Raw genomic sequence first — 20,345 nt, 5'->3', positions numbered from 1 at the left:
TGTGCATAAAAATAAAACAGGTCCTCTTATTCACCAAATTTTGTGCATCTCCTTAAATGATAAATAAAAATAAAGAAAACAATAAATAAAATGTAGCAAAAATTCAACAGGGCACTATTTTATATTTACATTGTGTAAATATATTTTAGGAAGCAAAATATAAACTTGCATTGTGCCATCATAATGGATGTGAATAAAACACGTAAAATATATAATCAATTAAAAAAAAAAAAATCTGTAACAGAATGTAACCAAATGAGAACATGTCAAGGCAGAACTATACATGGAAGTTTGATTAATGGATGAAATTCTGAGTCATTGCTATTTGACGCTTAAGAAATGTAAAATGTTGTGGTACAGTGTCAGTGACAGTGTTGGGTGTAACTAATTACTAAGTAATTAGTTACTGTAATTTAATTACTTTTCCCTTGAAAATGTAAAGTAAGGGATTAATCTGAATTTATCTGTAATTTAATTACAGTTACTTCTGACGTAATTGAGGTAAATACTGTATAGATCAATCCGATCTTACAGCGATTCGAATGCATTTTATGAGGTATCTAAATATTTTATAGTATTTATTCAAAAGAATTAAAACAGATTCATGTCTATCCTTGTATTATTCAGCTGGTTGAGATTGATGTGGGATTTTGAAAGTAATTAGTAATTAAAAGTAATTAAATACTTTTTAGAGAGAGTAATTAGTACAGTAATCGAATTACATTGTTGAAGAGGTAATTAGTAACTAGTAATTAATTACTTTTTTAGAGTAACTTACCCAACACTGGCCAGTGATTAGTTGTGAAATCTTACTGCATAAATTGAATCTAAATCGTCTATATTAAAGTTTATGTGATTGAATTATTTCTATTTATTAAACTATATTCAAAACAAGACATTTGAGGTAGGCCTAGGCCTATGATTATTGGAGTCCATTAAAGGGATAGTTCACTTTGAATTTTTGGTATGTTTTAGCTTACCTCAAGGGCATCCAAGATGTAGGTGTCTTTGTTTCCACAGTATTTTCAATTTTGACATTTTTCGGTGTTGTCTGTCAGTCATATAATGCAGGTTTAGGGGGTCCACCTCAAAGAGCATTTTTAAATATGATTTAATAACTCATGCATGTAAGTACACAGTGATGGCCTAAGACACGAAACGAGCGGTTTGTGTGAGAAAACGAACAGTATTTATATCGTTTTTACCTCTTGTTAACAGCCGTCGAACTGATCTGAATCAGATGTCCAACTGAACCGAACTGAACCGTCTCCAACGTTATGCCGGAAGTGATCTCTCGCGCGTCTACGTCACGCATTGTTTACACAGAGATTTCGGAAGTTTTACCTTTTACTAAACATATTTATTCTAAATATGTTTAGTGAAAGGTAAAAAAAAGGTAAAAAGGTAAAAATTACGATTAATCGTGCAGGCCTAAGTAGAGGTGTGAGTAAATTATAGCACTTTCTTAACCAGTTGGAGAACAGAATAAAACTTGAGCGTTTGAGCAACCGAACACACTTCTCTAGTCTAACCCGGGGCAGGACGCTTAAGATTCTAGAGAGCATTTGATTGGACAGAAGAGAAGCTGAATGTCAGCAGTGATCCATGAAAAATCCACGTTTTTATGCTTATATCTCCTAAATGTGAATTTTGTCATTATTTTTGAACACACCAGCTTATTCATAACCTTAAAGGGTTAGTTCACCCAAAAATGAGCCTGTAAGTCAGTTAACGTAGTGTGATTGCGTAGAGCTACGTCACACGTAGGCTCACTATTGGCCGACGCTGGTCATGTGTGTGTGATGCGTGTGACGTACAATAACAGAAGCTTACGCTATTAAACTAGTAACCTGACTAGCGCAGAGGGAGAAATAAACGAATAGTTGAAATAAAGTCATTATTTTTGTTGTTTTTTTTGCGCACAAAAGTGTTCTCGTCGTTTGATAAACTTAAGATTGAGCCCCTGTAGTCAGTTGGACTATTTTAACGATGTCTTTAATGACTTTTCGAGGACAGCAAGAGCCAGTCCCTCAAGAAGCCTATGGACTGTATGCAGGAGCGATCTTAATATCTTAAAATATCTTAATTTGTGTTCCGAAGATGAACGAAGGTCTTACGGGGTTGGAACAACATGAGGGTGAGTAAATACTGACAGAATTTTCATTTTTGGGTGAACTAACCCTTTAAGGCTAACATAGTCATACTAAAAGCTAAAAAACTTACATTTGGATTTCAGGGGGCCTTTAAAGGAGCCGTCCCTTAAAAGGAGATCAGACAGAGGGTCAGAATTAAGGTGGAAAATAGTTGTTTTGCATAATATATTTTTTTTTTCTAACATTATAAGTGAACCTCATGGAACAAGTACTTGTTATATTTGTGGTCTACACAACAAAACATGCATAAAATCTGAAGTCTGGCTACGTGAGACTATCACACCTGATACAGTCAGTAAAGTGATGTGCAATCAGCACATTATTGTAACCGTAATGTTATATGGGTCCAGAGTGTGTTGATATACACAAGATAAAAGGCAATATTGTCATCAATCCTTCACTTTAAGTAGCAGATGAGGGACGCCCCTGTGTTTGTCATTTTTTTTTTTTCTCGGTTGTGTCCCTCGTGAACGAACTGTTTGAACTGCGGTGTTACAGAGAGCACAGCATCAGATGCTGACAAGTCTTATTAACAGCCCGAGCGTGTGTGTGTGTGTGTCTGCATGCGTGTTTGAACAGGTGTGTTTGAGTGTTGTTTTATGCTTTAGCTGCACACGCTCGATCTCTCCTGAGGCTTGATTAGTATTAGATACAAATATAGCTTCAGTGATCAAACATGCTAAGACGTTATCTGGCCTTGTATGTGCAGTAACAAGCGCATATTGTCACGGTGTAAATACGTAATATTTTCGTAGCCTGTCAAACAAAAGGATTTCCCACCTCGTAAAGGTGTACATTATCAGATCTTTATATGTAACATATGTCTTTAATGTTAAACCTATAAGAGCATATTTTGTTTCACCCTTCTCATTTTTATTTTAAAGATGTCACTCACGCTTTATTCATAAGACTTCAGCTGTATAACACATGGAGTCTTTGTAGTTCCCTCTAGTGGAGAAAGGTAGTAGTTACCATTTATTTTTTACCTAAATATATACATAAAACTAGACTTTGAGTGATGGGTTTCCTAGCAAAAAAGGAATATTTGCTCTTCAGTTGCTTAGATGTTCTGAATGTGTTTTTTTTTTTAGTTATTTGGTTAATGTTTTCTTTCCAAATAGTATCAAGGTCCTGATATTTCTCCCTTTTAATGCAAGAAATCCAATATAAGATTAATTATGATCAATATTATGAGCAATACTTCATGTACATTTTTTTTTTCATTTTCAGGTTAATGAACAATGAACAACGTGTTTATAAATGAACATTAACCTACAATAAATGCTGTAAAAATGCTCAGTGTTCGGTTATGATACCTAACACAATAACTAATTATAACAAATTAAACATTACTGTCAAATTCAGTATTCTTCAGATCTGTATGGTCATTTTAAAGGTAGGTTTTTACCATTTTGATGAAGAGATGTCAATTATACATGAGCTTACTTTGTGTAAACCTCTCATCTTACAGCAGAGGGAGCCAGCCATGCTAAAAGGACGTTATGCTCACTGAACTTTGTCCTTAGGGAACATGGAAAGCATTCTCAGACATCTTTAAAATGTATTATTTGCAGCAAAAAATGATATATGCCCAGATGTAGCCATGTGAACAATTTCTGGCAACAGTTTGCTCAGGCATTTTAGTAATAAAGCCTGTTTTGTATGTGTTTTTTATATCAAGAAAAGTCAAAAGCTACATCCAGATTTGGCCTGTTTTGATGTAGACTGCTGTATTTGACATCCATTGTTATAGTATGGACTTTGTGAAGGATCTCCCGGCATTGCTAAAATGACGACATGAATGAGAGCGACTGTAGAGCGTGTCTGAGCAGGATAAAGACCCTCTGGGCTGCTCCCTTCATGAGGTTGTCTATGTTGCATGTGTTTACCCAGCGTTCAGTTCATGAATGAGGTCTGAAAGATGCTTGTCAAAACGAGGCTCTTCTTATCTGCACTGCTGGGCCATGACACGTCCCTGACAGGGTCCTGAGAGATATTTTCCGTTGCAGAAATCAACCCTAACTAACTCCTTCCTGTCCAATTTCTCAATGGGAGACTTCTCTGCCGTTCATAGCCGTGAAACAACTGTCTCTAACACTTGTTTCTGCCCAGACATGCTCCTCTACGTAAGTCTCCTAAGCCTGACCTCATTCTGCAAACCTTCTTGCGTCTATATTGGAAGTCTGTTCTCATTTATGAAATCTTTGATGCTTGGTTTTACGTGAACTTCTGGCCTAGAGGTCAGTTTTATAATTCTACTGCTTTATTTCCCGTGGTGGAGCTGCAAGGATTTGGTTTCAGCAAGTCTGTAGATAACGCTGAAAAGTTAAGGGAATTGCCCAGCTCTCCAAGCAGTTGTTTTCCGACAGATTTAGTGGAGTGTAGTACAGAATTGGAAGTTTTACGATTTTAAAATAACATAAAACACAGCCCAAGGAAGGATAGGTGGCACTGAAAATTTATGTTGGATGTGTTTAACCACTGATGAAATGCATTCACTGGTTCTCTTCCAAATCCTGTGCAGAATTTTATAAGTGTGAAGAGCGGACACAAAGAGAGAGAAATGTTGGTCATAAATACAATTTATAAATCATTATTTGTTCAAGATTGTCATTTACATTAATAATGTAGGTAAATATTACATTTTTTACTTAAAGGGACATTCCAACTATTTGCATTAAAAATTCCTTTGTTAGAAATCCAGTCATACTATTATATGGTCATTTTTGTAAAGACTACAAGCTCTAGTTCCCACCCTTTCAAACCCGCCCATAGAGGGTTGTACCTAATACGCTAACAGACCTATCACAGATCAGTGCCAGTGCGTTTGATTTCACCAGCAGAAACTTTTTGAAAATATGGACGAAGGTACTGAATACGGAGACAGATGCATTATGGATAGGGTTGGGTACCGAAACGCGGTGCCAATAGGGAACCGGTTCCGATGTAAACGGTAATAACCAGACTGAATAAGAACGGACATTTCAGTACATGAGTCTCTGTGTCATGAGGCTTCTCTCTCTCTCGCTCTCCCTCGTGCGCGCACTTTACGGTTTGGGACAGTCTGATCTGTCTCGCATGCGCGCTCTTGCTTTTGCTCTAGATTTTGTGAGATTTTAACTAATTTTGCGGGCTTTATCAATATGCTCGAGACTCCCGGAACGTCTGCTGATAGCGAGGGGATCAATGAAGATGCCGAAGACAAAACGCTCCAAAGTTTGGCTACATTTCAATTTTCACGTGTAAAATTCCGTGTCAGAGAAAGTGTGCCGATTGTCTGAAGCCTTAGAGAATCACGCCAATCCATTGGCTGATGGCACGGGCGCCGCCGTGACGCTCTTACGTCGTCATATTATATTAGCGCACATTATCTGATTTTATTTTGCGAAATGATTTCCAGGCGATAGCGTAGAGTGGAGCTCAACTCTAGTCTACATGGGCGGAGTAGTGGGAGTGGCCTGTGGAGCTGAGCATTGCAATGCACTATGGGGATTGTTGTCTACAATCCACAAGCACTAAAAAGTCATTTTCTGCCTTTTATCGGCCAAGAAGGACCCAAATTAGAACTTTATGATACTAATCTACTACATATAATGACCCACTTTCAATACATATTGCCGTCTCCACTGGTGGAATAACCATTTAAAAGTCATACAAGTTTTTTTACTTTAAAAAGTCACATTTAAAATCATAAAATCAGATGGAAGTTGGCTGTATATGTGTGTGTGTGTGTGTGTGTGTGTGTCTTCAGTGTCACATGATCCTTCAGAAGTCATTCTAATATGCAGATTTGCTGCTCAAGAAACATTCAGGCTATTATTATTATCAAAGTTGAAATCGGTTGTGTAAAAGTAAGAGTAAAAGTAAAAAAAAAACAGCATTTATCTGAAATCACCAAAGAATGCTGAAAAAAAACTGTACACAACGGTTGTCATTGACATTGATAATATTAATAATAATAAATGTTTCTTGAGCAGCAAATCAGCATGTTAGAATGATTTAGGATCATGTGACACTAAAGACTAGAGTAATGAATAAGAGGCTTCTTTTTATCGTACTGATCCCAAACTTTTGAACAGCAATTTATGTATCACACACACACACACACACACACACACACACACACATATACTGTATATATATATATATGAAGAGTTCAGATGCAAAAGCCTCTAAATGCCATTTGAAATTTTCTTCTTTAATGATGATTTTTATCAAACTTGTATATTTAAGTTAAGTAATTTCACTTAAATTGCAATGATAATTACCAATTAATTGTTATTTAAGTGAAATTACTGAACTTAAATATACAAGTTTGATAAAAATCATCATTAAAGAAGAAAATTTCAAATGGCATTTAGAGGCTTTTGCATCTGAACTCTTCATATATATATATATATATATATATATATATATATATATATATGTATCATTTATACATTTAGCATTACAAGTGACTTACGTTTAAAAGTAGTGTTTGGGGCCTGCTATTTATATTTTTGTGTCTATGAAACCTTAAAAAACTTAATAAAACTGCAGAATCAATACAATTGAACACAGCTAGATAACACATACCATGATGACTCCCTAGAAGACTATCAGTGGAGCTCCTGAAGCCACTGGAGATAGAATGAAACCAGGACCACCCTCCGCTCAGAAGATGCCCCTTAACTAAACTCATTACTTTTTGAAGCAGCCCCCTGAGTAAGCTCTGTCCCGGAGGAAGCAGTGTTTAGCATGTAAATGCTCTCCTGCGGCTCGCTTGCTGACAGAGAGTCACAGAGGTCCAGACAAAAGCCCACTGGTGTCATGAAGGCATGCCATGCATTCCATGTCATTGTCACTGAGTCTTTGAAGTTTGAGATGGGGTTTCCTTCTGTTCTTCCTTGTTTTTTTGTCCTTTATTGGTCCTACACTTATGTACATGCACACAAAGCAAGAAAGGTGTTGGACATTGATTTTGTTGTGTTGTGTGCTGCATTTTTGTTTCAGTCTGCAGTTGATTTAGGCTGAGGATGTTTTTATTTGCGCAAACTGCCTTTCCCATCATTGGGTTTTGTAGATTTGTTTTTTCAGGGTGACCTCGGTTTGTGGAGTCCCAGTGCAGGCAAGGGGTTACAACCCCTTTTAGCTCTAAAAACACATCGTATGGATCTTCCATATACTCCTTAGAGAGCTCAAACCGTAGGTCAGCAGCATAGATCTTTCTATGCATGTAGCATGATCTTCTATATCCATTTACACTTCCTTTGTGTTTACTTTGGGATAGTTCACCCCAAAATGAAAATACTTTCAAAATATTCTGACCCTATAATGTTGTTTTTAACTCATTTAACTTGACATGGACAAAATGGACAAAAACTGCATGACAATTCTGCTAAAGTGATTTATTAATTGATGAAAATGCATTCAAATGTCTTAAAACAAATACGAAAAGATACTTAACTTAATTTTGTGTTCCAAGGAAGAATGGAAGTCTTATAGGTTTGGAGTGACATAATGAAGAATTTTCTTTTATTGGTGAACTGTTCCTTTAATTCAAGATTTTCTTAAATGAATGTGTATTGTAATCTTTCAGGAGATTTGAACACTCTTGCCAGGCTGTTGTTGAAGATAAGAACTTGTCCCTAAGCGACTTGCCTGGTTAAATAAAGGTTAACTAATGTAATCAAATTCAAATGCATCTAAAGAGGAAATTGTTTAAATTCGGTCTGTCGAGTCCCACTGTATTTCCTTCACAAAGGACTTATGTTGAATTGTCTACAGCAATTGTCAGCCTTAGTCCATATCAGATTCACTAATTTTGTTCTATGGTATAATGTTATATTGGATGTATAGTTCTCTGAAACAATGTATAGATGGGGGACCTGAAAGGTGACGACGGATCAGAGGAAGTTCACTGGACACCGAGAGGGGCTATTGAGTGTCCTCTGGCTTTTTGGCAGGGGTCTGATTACACGCTCAATTGTCTTACTGACTGCAGCACTTTTCTGAAGCTTTGAGGCCAGGACACACCAAGCCATCGGGCAGTTTTTGACCGTCGGTCTGCTCAGTTTTTTTCCGGTGTGTTCCGCACCGCTGGTTCTACTCAAATACTGTCGGTATGAGAGACAGAACTCTGGCTGTTCAGCTTAGCGAATGAGGAGACTAAAAGCGAAAGTGATGAAAGCGAGCAAAGAAGTCAAGATGGTACAGACAGAAGGCTGTTTTAAGTTTGCATTATCTTACCTGAGCAATCGAATGCACTAATATTTTCATAAGCGGAGTGGAATGAATAAAGTGATCAGCGTGATTGATATTCAAAATGCTAAGCAAGCGCTGCTTTGTTTATGGATTGTATATTTGCAGCCCTAGTTTCGGGTTTCCTTTTTGAGTGATGAAAATAGACTTGATACCTTCTGATATAGACGGATATTTACTTACACGCAGGCACAAAACACACGTGCTAGCTGACAGTCACCCTTAGTCCGACTCCTTTTTGTGTGTTCTAGCGCTGCTTTTTGGCAGCCGGCGAGAAATAAAAAAAGGAGAAATATTTATGGGTTTGATCAGTTTGTCTGGAATAGATCTGCAAGCTTGAGTATCTGAACATTTGCAGGATTTATAGTTTTGCAAACTTGCGTCTGAACGTATGTAGAGTTTAATGGACCTATGAAGTGGCATATGATGAAATGTTATGCTTGGTTCAGATTACACTATTTTAGCCTGATTTTGGCACGATCAGTTTGACGTAGGGTGTCATGGGGATTCGTAAATGACAATGGGCGTCCGGACGCAAGATTCGATCGTATCATCTCGTATAGTGTGTCATAGTGGGCGACAACTTAGTCGCGTCTGCGATGCTTCACGACATCACGACAAAAAGACTGGCATGTTTAATTTTTTTATGACGGTTCCGTCACATGTATGAGGTTGACCAATTGGAGCACAAGCTTTTCCGTACACAACTTTCAAAAATGGCGAAACGAAAGAGAGACGATGGTGCTAACGTTAAAACTAAAAGTAAAATTATATAAGACAACAAAATGTTACCTCAAGTTCTCTTTAGAGGGTTGACAGCCCATACTGTCCTCTTCGAGCAATCCAGGAACGTGTCCATTGTCGGGTTTTCTTTCTTTTTTTACTTTTTTCTGAACACAGAACAGCCAATACAACACTCACCGCTTCATCCATTGTTTGTTTACCTTCGTTTCCGGAAGTCACTCGCTACTAGTTTCGCCTTCTCGATGACATCACGCACCTCGTTAAAGACGGCACGCGATGACTGGTCAGGAAGCAACGTGTAGTCTGACATGTTTCTCATCCACGACACAACAATATTTTAGGAGTCAAAATCATGTAATCTGTAGGGTTGGGTATCGAGAATCGAGTATCGATTGGAACCGAGACTAACTTTTCGTTTTTCCCGGAATCGTTCAAAAGTTAAAATTTCGATTCCTAGTTTCGATATTCACGGTCCGCCGAGCGGAAGAAGAAACCGCTGAACAACACCAACGAAGAAGCGTCTACCGGAAGTGTTGGCATAACCACGCGAGTCGAACATGAGTACCTTACGTCGGCGATCCAAAGTGTGGCTTCACTTTTCTAAAAATAACGAAATCTCAGCAAAATGCAAAATTTGTGACAAAAGGAGTATTTTTACAGAAGGAGTATTTCCTTCAGAAAGGCCGTTGGTTAGCAAGGTTAGCTAAAGTTTTTTGACCCTGCCTCTTAAAAGAATCGGAATCGAGAATCGTTAGGAACCGGAATCGAAACAAGGAATCAGAATCGGAATCAGAATCGTTCAAATTCAAACGATACCCAACCCAAGTAATCTGACACATTGACTATCGTAACATACAAAAAAAAAATAAAAATAAAAATTGTGTAATCTGAACCAAGCATTAGACTGGAAGGTGATGTGCCTTGATGTGAATTCACTATTTAGGAGTGACCTTGCAATTAGAGATTAAAGTGGGTCACATGCTCAGTTTTGCTTCTAAGCCACTTGGATGAAATCTAAGAGTGAAACAACGAGAGAAAGAGCGAGATTACTCTAAATCACAGCATGTGATCATTAGGTGTTCCCCTTTGGCTGGTGTTAAAGAAATAGTTCACTTTAAAAAAAACAACTTTAGCTGATAATTTACTCACCCCCATGTCATCCAAGATGTCCATGTCTTTCTTTCTCCAGTCGAAAAGATATGGTAAGAAAAGTTTTTGATGAAGACATTACAGGATTTTTCTCCATATAATGGACTTAAATGGACCCCAACCAGTTCAAGGTCCAAATGACCTTCAAATGACCTTCAATAAGAGTCTTATTTAGTGAAACGATCGGCCATTTCAAAAATAAATAAAAAAGTTTAAGTTTTAGAGGCACAAATGCTCGCCTTGCTCTGTTCTCTGATGCGCGTTTGTGACTCTCCTGTTCGAACTCGTTCATCAAAATAAACAAATCTTTTTTTTTTTTGTCATTTGGTTCATTCAACAAACGAAATGAATGAAATGACTCGGAAAAAAGATTCGTTCGTTTTGATGAATAAAAAAAAAACAACTTTTGTATTTATTTTTGAAATGATCAATGATTTTTTCGCTAGATAAGACCCTTATTCATCGTCTGGTGTCGTTTAAAGCCCTTTTAAGCTGCAATGAAACTCTCATTTGGACCTTGAACCGTTTAGTTCCCATTGAAGTCCATTATATGGAGAAAATCCTGGAATGTTTTCATCAAAAACCTTAATTTTTTTTTTTTTGACTAAAGGAAGAAAGACATGGACATCTTGAATGACATGGGGGGTGAGTAAATTATCAGAAAAAGTTATTTATTTATTTTTTTTAAAGTGAACTAATCCTTTAAGAGGACAATCTAATTTGTAATTTGTCGTTGAGTTTGATCTGATCTGAACCTGTATTTTCCTAAGTAAGTGATTCATCTATAATGGAATGGAACAACACTTCTTTTAAATCACAGTAATGGAAAATAATATTATGCTATGTTTTTGTTTACTTAAGTCCCTTTGTAAAGTATGTAAACATTATATTTTTGGTGAAAAAAACAGTTTTAGAGCAAACAGTTTCTTAATAACTGCTTTAAATTGACCTCAAAAAGCCTGTATGAATGTCTGCTTCAAGGCTGTTTGACTATGTAATGACAAATCTCAGTGGGAAAAACCCAAAGAATATATTTAATCAAGTTTTGTTGTTCTGTCTGCTCCTGCTGATGCTGTAAACCTGCGTCACATCTGTTACTGCGTCATTATGGATCAAGGACACCTTGTTTGTACATCTCATAACTTCTGCTTTTGGCATATCAGCTAAGAGGTTCAGACTCTCTCTGCATTTAAAAAGAAAGCCTGTGGACAGCGGAAACAGGATGCAATGCTGTTATTATCCCTATGCTCAAGTTAATTACATGCACTCAACAAGTTCCCTGTCACCTGTAAATATAGAAAGCTTTGTTCAAATCTATCTATCTATCTATCTATCTATCTATCTATCTATCTATCTATCTATCTATCTATCTATCTATCTATCTATCTATCTATCTATCTATCTATCTATCTATCTATCTATCTATCTATCTATCTATCTATCTATCTATCTATCTATCTATCTATCTATCTATCTAATAGTTGTGACATCTAATGTTTTAATGTTGTAATGAAAATTTGACAGGATTTGTTGTTGAATAAATTTTTTTAAGATAACAGCATTTATTTTGAAGTAGAAATCTTTGTAACTCTGCCACTATGAATCAATTTAATGCTTCTTTGCTTAATAAAAGCAATCATTTCTTTTACAGTCATCACTATTTACATTTGCACAACAGTTAATGCAGTTCTCAAAACAATTAGTACAAACTGCAAAACTTAGTTGATAACCTGCAAAAGTGTGTCACTTGCTCAAAATGGATAACTCATTCCTCAAAAGCAAATATTCATGTCATTGAAAGTGTCAGTGTCGTCAAGATGAAAAGTCCTAACACCAGTGTTTATGAACAAGATAGTCAAATGGCTTTGTCATGTTTTCATTATGACAGTTTACTCTGTAAGTGTTTGCCAATACAAAAAAAAAGTCAGATCTTGGTGATACTACCTGAAAATGCTCAAGACAGTCCTATAAACTATTTGCACAGCCATTTAAAAACTACAGTAAAGTTTCACATTACTGTATTTACTGTACGTAGTGAGGTACAGTAACTGAGTACAAGACACTGAATATGGATGTTTCACATGTTTACTGCATGCTCTTTGCAATTCTAATTTGTTCACAACATTGTGCAAAAGAAAAAATACACTCTTATTTACAACAAACATAAACTCCCTTTGGGTAGATCGGTGCACAACTGGAAACAATATCACAGTACATATTGGAATTGAATAAACAACAACATACATATACTGTAAATCATTCATGCACATCTCTTCTCATCAGTGAAAGCTGAGGTTCACCTGTGAGAAATTGTTAAATTTAGGATAAAAAAAGGTTTTTTTAAAGATAAAAAAAATTGCTTGGCAGATTTTGACAACTAGTTCAACATTTTTGTATGTGATGTTGACTCAAGCAATTAAAAAAGGACTTAGTTTTATATGGAATGACTATTCAGCATTCACAAGTATAGTTAATTTGGACTGATATGACAAAAGCAAACGATAATGCTACAGTATAAAACAGCAGAGAGTTGTATGAAAGCAATTGATGCATGTCCAAAAGCATTTGCAATTTGTTGGAAGGAATGAGAAACTGCAACTATGATGTGCACAAATGACTAAATGTTGTGGAGGTTGAAGTAACTGTTGTGCAAATGTAAATAGTGATGTGAGAAATGCACCAAAGCGACTGAGAAAAACTGTAAAAATCTGACTGATTCCAAACTTTTAAACAACAGTGCACACTGTATAGTTTTCATCTATTTCAATTATTGCATTCATTTGGTAATTTAGTTGAAGATACATATGAATGTATTTTGAGGAACACCATCCAAAAAAATAGGGTATTAATGAAAACAACAATCTTTTTATTCAAACACACGACACACCCAAGGACATTACTTGTCCAGGACACTTTTCTCATCAGTGAGAGGCAGGAAATGTCAGGAAAGCTCAGTTTCCTAATAGGAGTTTGCAGAGGAGTCTGACTGAAAACATACCGGTGTTGATGTTGTTTTTTGTTGGCCACCCATCCTTTCTGGCTGCACATCCCATATATCCTAAGCACCTCAAACTCCTCAGACTAACATTGTATGATTAATATAAGTTTTACTCAAACAAAGCTCAGATCATGCCAAAATGTCCAAATCAGTAGGGTCCCTTGGCACAAGAATATCCCAGTTCAATCATAAAGGTATGAGGGACTCCCCAAAGTAAAAACATCACAAGCATTTTTTTTTTTCTGTAACGGCAAGGAGTAAAAGCTGCCTTGTATTTTAAAATTCATGTTAAATCACATCCTGATGAGTGCAGCTTTCATCCGCCAAACAAATCTTTTTAGCTGATGGCAGACTGAGAACACGTTGGCCCTGAATGTGTGCCGAGAAAGGTCACGACTGCGAGGGAGTCACCTTGGAGAATTATAAACTAAGATTCCCACCCATGGATGACCTGAATCATGAGGTTTAGCATTAACCCTTATGTAAAAGCTAACAGCAGGACTTCAGCCAGTTATTGAATTGTTAGTTTCTTCAGTGATGTATGTGACATTTTGGCTCGAGGTAATAAGAAGCATGTGTCGATGTCATGTTCTCATGACTGCTCGTGTTTCAGTGTCCTTATGGGTAAAGCTGTGTTTGCAGTTCATTAACTTTGACTTCCTGTGTAATGAGAAGAAAAAAGAATGAAGTCAGTCATACTTCCTTTAACCTGCAGTGAACATCAGAGTCTAATCAACTTTACTGTACGCATTTCTTGCATGCAAGAGTTGGCAGAATTCTATAATAAATTGTTTGTGGTTACTTAATATCGATTTATTTTGGGAGGATTTTCTCTTAAAACCAAGCTGCTTATATAGGCAGTATTTTAAGAAATTGTGGGCACAATTCTATATTAGGGCTGGGTATCGATTCATATGTTTAATTTCGATTCGATTTCGATTCGCAAGCTCTCAGTTCGATTCGATTTCGATTCTTGATTCTCGATTCTCGATTCTCGATTCTCGATTCTTGATTCTCGATTCGATTTTCGATTCTCGATTCCTGATTTGATTCTCGATTCGACTATATGTCAGAAATACAGAAACCATTAATAAAGTAATCCAATGTAAAATAACACTGGATAGTCTTTTTAGTCCTGACTGAATTAAATACATAGGCTATTAATTCTGATTGCTTACAATTAATGCTATATTATGTTGTTATGACAACAGAATCAATGACAGACACATATGGCTGCATTCACTTTAAGAACTAGTGCACGGATCCATTACTGTCTCATTATACTGTCTATCACACGCGTTTAATGCTAATTTAAGACATAACCGACTGTTTTTACGAGGTTACTCACCAAAACCAGAGTTTTGACATAATTTTGCATGTTTTTAACTGTTAACGCGATATAATCCAGGGATAAAACTTTTGTTTCTGGTGAGCAGTTTGTGAGGCGGATTTAGGCTTCACTGTATGTGCGCGCAGTGCAAGACATCTCTGAGAGTGCGCGAGCACGGGATGGTTTAACATTGCTTTAATGTTTAAACTGGTAAAACTTAAAAAGACGTGAAAATGATAAATGCTAGTTACGATCATAGGTTACGATGCAATACTGGCTCGATTGTGCAAGTGAATATTCCGTCATGTCCCGACTCCTAAACACAAGTGTGTCGACGCATGCAGCGCTTGACGCTTGCCTTGTGCAGAGAGAGAAGACACAGCACCGCAAGCCCTGAATATGGAAAAAATCGATTCATGGCCGTTGAGAATCGATTTTGAAGTTTGAACCACATTTTAAAAAAACGATTAATAGAAAAATCTATTTTTTTTGCCCAGTCCTATTCTAAATGTGACCTTTTCCCAAAAGGTAAGCAGCATAATACCTTCTTTTGGCCTAGTTCTAATGTAGCTTTGCTTGTATCCTCCTTGTAGAAGTCCATAGACATATACACTAGACCTCACCTTGGATACGGCAGTTCATTGGAACGAATGCGTCAATAGAGCCGCCATCTTGAAACAGGGGAGCCCCTCCACTTTAATGCATCAGCGTCAATGTAGTAGACAGGTCTAACGCAAATAAAATCACCATAAATCATCATGAATGCGATTTTTCTTGTTTTTTTGGTTTGTTCCAACGGTCAGACATGTATTTATCATTGATTGCAGAAAGAAATTTTATTTTTTTTTAAAAACATTCTTCCTAGTTCAGATTTCATCCGTAAACATCATACGCTGCACAAAAGTCCGCCACCATCAATGAATTTCGAAGTAAAGGCAGAGATAGCAGCGTTACCTAGCTACTTCCTATGACGAGACCCCTGTTCCAAGATGGCGGCGGTTTTGACGCATGCTTAGAACCCCCAGGTGAGGTCTAGTGAAATATGTCTATGGTAGAAGTCAACCCCATTATGCATAGCGACATGTAAAATACAAAAATCAAAGATGTTGCATACTTCCTGTACATAGTAGGTGAAAAAAAAAACCAATATGTCCAGTATAAAACAGTTGGCGAAGAGTACCCGGTGTGATTCTGAAGCGTACATCCATTGGACACTTTACTATCCCATGAGGCAATGGGGGATGAGTTAGGAATGGTAATGAAATGACTCAACTGATGCTGTAGGTCACATGACAAAGCCAACATGGCAGATTCATACCATATAGGCCTACTGTAGAATGCATTTTAATGGTCAAGACTCAAGAAATGCGGTGTGTGATTTCGGTCACACCTACAATAGAGTCTGTTTAAATTTTTCTAAATGAGGTTGCATTTCAGTTAGGACTCTATCTCAGAAGGTAGATGTCTACATAGGCAGTAGACAGCAAGGCTGCTAATTCGTCCAGCAGAGTCCACTTGAAATCTAAACGCTATAGTATGCTGAGTTAATGCTAGATTCGATGTGTTCTGAGGACTGTGTACTTCTGCTCAGCATTTGTTAATGTCATTCCCACACTCACTGTGGGCTGCCCCTGTGATTTTGGCTGTGCCTCTTGATGAATTGTTCTGAGGGGTTGACTTCTCTATTGTGCCTCAAGGGGTTTGGCAGACGTTGTAGGTTTCTGAAATATCTCCATGCCTCATTGTGTCCTTTCACTGTTTAAGAAGAGAACTCTACAGTTTCCGTTGAGCCAAATCCCCTGGTTCAGCTATTTATCCAGTTCACATCAAACCCCCAAAGAGTGATTATGCATCCTAGACTCATCTTACTATAAATTCAGCTCTGAGGATAATAAGAAAAACACAACACAAGGCTTCATTGTATCTTTTGGTGTATACGGTTCTGTTACACTGAGGTGTCTGCACTGTCAAAGATTGAAACTTTATTCAGTAAGATTTTAGACTTTTTGAGTTTGATTTTATTTACTTTTCTCAACTTTTAACCAAAGTACTTCACAATACTAAAATTAGCTAAAAGTGAAAAGGAGTAGTTCACTTTAAAAAAAATTTTTTTTTAAATAATTAACTCACCCCCATGTCATCCAAGTCTTTCTTCAGTCGAAAAGAAATGAAGGTTTTTGATGAATATATCATATAATGGACTTCACTGGGCACCAAACGGTTCAAGGTCCAAAAGACACTTTCAGTACAAACTGCAAACTGTTCAAAGTGCTTTAAATGATTCCAGACGATGAATAAGGGTCTTATTTAGCAAAATGATCGCTCATTTAAAATAACAAAGTTTTATGAGCTCAAATGGTCGCCTTGCTCTGTTCTGTGATGCGCGTTTGTGACTCTCCTGTTCGAACTCGTTCATCAAAATGAACAAATCTTTTTCCCAGTCAATTCGTTCATTTCGTCTGTTGAATAAACCAGATGACACGAAAAAAGATTTGTTCATTTTGATAAACGAGTTCGAACGGTCACGAATGCGCATCACAAAACTGAGCAAGGCGACCATTTGAGCTTATAAAACTTAAACTTTGTTATTTTAAATGAGCGATCGTTTCGCTTGATAAGACCCTTATTGATCGTCTGGAATCTTTTAAAGCCCTTTCAACAGTTTGCAGTTTGCACTGAAACTTTCTTTTGGACCTTGAACCGTTTGGTTACCAGTAAAGTGCAATATTTGGAGAAAAATCCTGGAATGTTTTCATCAAAAACCTTAATTTCTTTTCGACTGAAGAAAGAATGAAATGGTCATCTTGGATGACATGGGGTTGAGTAAATTATCAGCAATTGTTTTTTTTTAAAGTGAACTACTCCTTTAAGTGGATTGCTTTAAATTAAAAGCCATTCAAATAAATGGCCAGTATTGGGTTTTATCTCTGTCTTTTTAACTTTTATTCATATTTGATTGTCTTTTAAATTTTGTCTGTATTTAGTCATAAGCCGCGTTTACACCAAAATCACCCGGAACAATTCGTCCTTGGAGGAAATCAAATCAAATACTGTGTGTAGTCAACCAATCAAAATGCTGCATGAACTCAACCAATCAGCGTGTTCAGCGCCCAAGTCCAACCCCCGAAAGTTCCTGAACAATTACTACCTTGTGAGCAGGGACTTTCTGAGGGGGGAATTCTGGTCTGGAACTTCATTTAGACCCTGGATCCTGCGGTCGAGTACCACCCCAAAGTCCTTAGATCTTGGGGAAAGTTCCTGCGGGGGAAATTGTAGTCCATTTGTTTCTGACGGAAGAGCACATGACCATTTTTTTTGACAATGTGCACTTAATTTTTTTTATTTTTTTTTTTATAGTTGTCTCCTGCAAAGATAAAAACATATAGTCAATTTAAAAGTTGCTGTGTTCTGATTTCTACATGCTATAGTAATAGTGACAGGGATTTGGAGACTATTTGCAATATAGCATCATGTGAATCTGCGATGGTATATTCACATATACTGAAAAAAATGGCGTAGACAGAGTTTTATACTCTGTAATTTAAATTAAACATGACATTTTGAAAGTACAAGACTGAAATAGTATTTTCTTATGAAATGTAATCCAGAAAAATGTTTCATCATTCAAAATCATGTTTTAGAGTAAACTGAGTATATTGAGAGGGGCACAATGTCCACTGATGCATGTGTTCATATTTGTAAATTTCTTCAGGAGAACTATTTGTAGTTTGACAGTGCTTATAGAGTGTCAGTTAGCATGTGGAGGGTCTGTCACCAGCTCTCGTAGGCTTGTCTGAACAAGACCACTATATAACTCTGTAACTGAAGCACAGAACATGTGGTCACCTCTGTCAAAGCTAATTGTAAGTTTAAACCAGAGTACAAGATTTGTATTGGGGGTTGGTTTAAGCCAATATGCTGGTATATGCTGCTTGTTGCAGCTCAAAGCTGGAATGTGGAATTAGCTTCTGTGTGAACTTCATCGACACAGTTATGAAATGATTTATGACGTCTCTCCTAAACAGGGAATAAAGTTTGTATTAAGAAGGATAAAATGTTTAATGAGACAGTTGTTCTAACTAGTTTGGTCTTTATAGCATTTAACTATATTTAATAGAGTGATTGCATATTGATATTCCTAGGGCATTCTGATTATTAACATCTATAATCTTTTTATCTCTCGTAACATACAGACTCCAGTCAATTTTTATAATTGATCGCATTTATAATTTTACTCTACACTACTGTTCAAATGTTTGAGGTTAGTAATTTTTAACAAATTTTGAAAGAAGTCTCTTATGATCATCAAGGCAAAAATACTGTGCAAACAGTAATATTGTGAAATTGTATTTCATTTTAAAATTACAGTTTTCTGTATTTTATTTATTTTTAAATCCGGTGATGGCAAAGCTGAAAGTCTTCAGTGTCACACAACCTTTCCTAATTATTCTAATATGCAGAAGAATTTCTGAAGACAGCTTTGCTACCTAATAGTTTATGGAAACTTTTTTTTGTTGTTGTGAAAGTTACTTTACTGTCGTTTTTTAATAAATTTAATACATGCTTTGTGAACTAATTATTACCAATTTCAACGGTACTGTTATGTTGCTCAAGATAACTCGCTGTAAAGTGTCCCTGATGCAACATTTCATAAACTACCTAAAATTTCAAGCTTTGCAAGCACTAGAATTTCCTTCAGAAAATGAACAAAAAAAGTATTCATTTTTAATTATAAAAAAAAAAAAAAAAAAAAAAAAAAACGATTTAAAGCATAAATGTCTGTATCTAAGAGGTCTTGTTTCTGTGCAACGGGGGTCTGTGGAATTTTTTGTGCTCCTACAAAGGCTGTAAAAGTTGAAACAACTCTAGATTCCATCAGCGAGAGCATTTAGAAGCACCGGCGTATACAAAAGCATGCCTTGCAGGCATTTTTGGTAAGAATATCTATCATCAGAGACACTCTTTCACAAGGACAAAGGGGAGATGGGAGCTACGGGGGAGGAAAAGGTCCCAAGCTCGGCCAATGACGAAGCAGCCCCCCTGCTCTCTTTTAAATATGTTACTCCTCCTCTAAACTTTTCCTGCCTGGCTTGTGGGCTGATTGTGGTGACTTTACGGTGAGCCAGGGACGAGTCTCTGTGTGTTTGGTGTGGATTACTGTAGAGGGCATGTCAGGATCCTGTTTGAATTGCTGAATTGACTGGAAGTGAACGTGATGTCTGAGCTGAGGTTTTGGCTGTGCCTCTATATTGTGGTGTGCTTGAGCATACACCACACACATGGCTGGTTCTGGAATGATAACTCGAATACGAAGGGCACGCAGACACCCGCCTACCTGACAACCATAAGGCCCACATCCCAACCGAGGACAGAACAGACCAGGAAAGCAGGTACAAGGGCTTCTGTAATTGAGGTGGAAAAAGAGGTCAGTCATTTTGAGGGGGAATCAGAGTTCATATCCGGGTCCGGGTTTGGGGTTGAGCCTGAATCTGTAAATGGGTCTGAATTTGCTTCTGGATCCGGATCTGGATCTTCTCAATTTGAAAGACAGGATGCCTACGTTATGTTAACCAACGTTTCGGCTATTTTTGGTGAAAATGCTAGTTTGCATGCGGGAAACCTCAACCTGGAGACCAAAGTGGACCAGATGGATGGACTTCAGAGCGTTAGTGACTCAGCAAATGAAAGTATTCTTGTTAAAAATATTAGCACATATAATCAATTAAATGGG

At 37.0% G+C, this 20,345-nt stretch overlaps 1 protein-coding gene across 3 annotated transcripts in view; it reads left to right on the top strand.

The window, feature by feature from the left end:
* Positions 1-20,345, top strand: part of col18a1a (collagen type XVIII alpha 1 chain a) — a 151,335-nt gene that overhangs the window by 40,288 nt on the left and 90,702 nt on the right. Inside the window, exon 1 of one of the 3 annotated variants that reach the window (XM_089133058.1) lies at positions 19,568-20,004. The exons of 1 other annotated variant lie outside the window; for it this stretch is intronic. In XM_089133058.1, coding sequence (XP_088989184.1) covers positions 19,830-20,004 — 175 coding nt within the window. In that variant the 5' untranslated portion in view covers positions 19,568-19,829. Of the gene's footprint in view, positions 1-19,567; positions 20,005-20,345 lie in introns of those variants that run through there. One more of the 3 variants, XM_089133059.1, reaches the window with a different exon arrangement.

The sequence above is a fragment of the Pimephales promelas genome, chromosome 7 (assembly GCF_988280905.1).
Source record: "Pimephales promelas chromosome 7, fPimPro1.hap1.1, whole genome shotgun sequence".
Lineage (NCBI taxonomy): Eukaryota > Metazoa > Chordata > Actinopteri > Cypriniformes > Leuciscidae > Pimephales > Pimephales promelas.
This window is presented reverse-complemented; position numbering and strand designations above follow the sequence as displayed.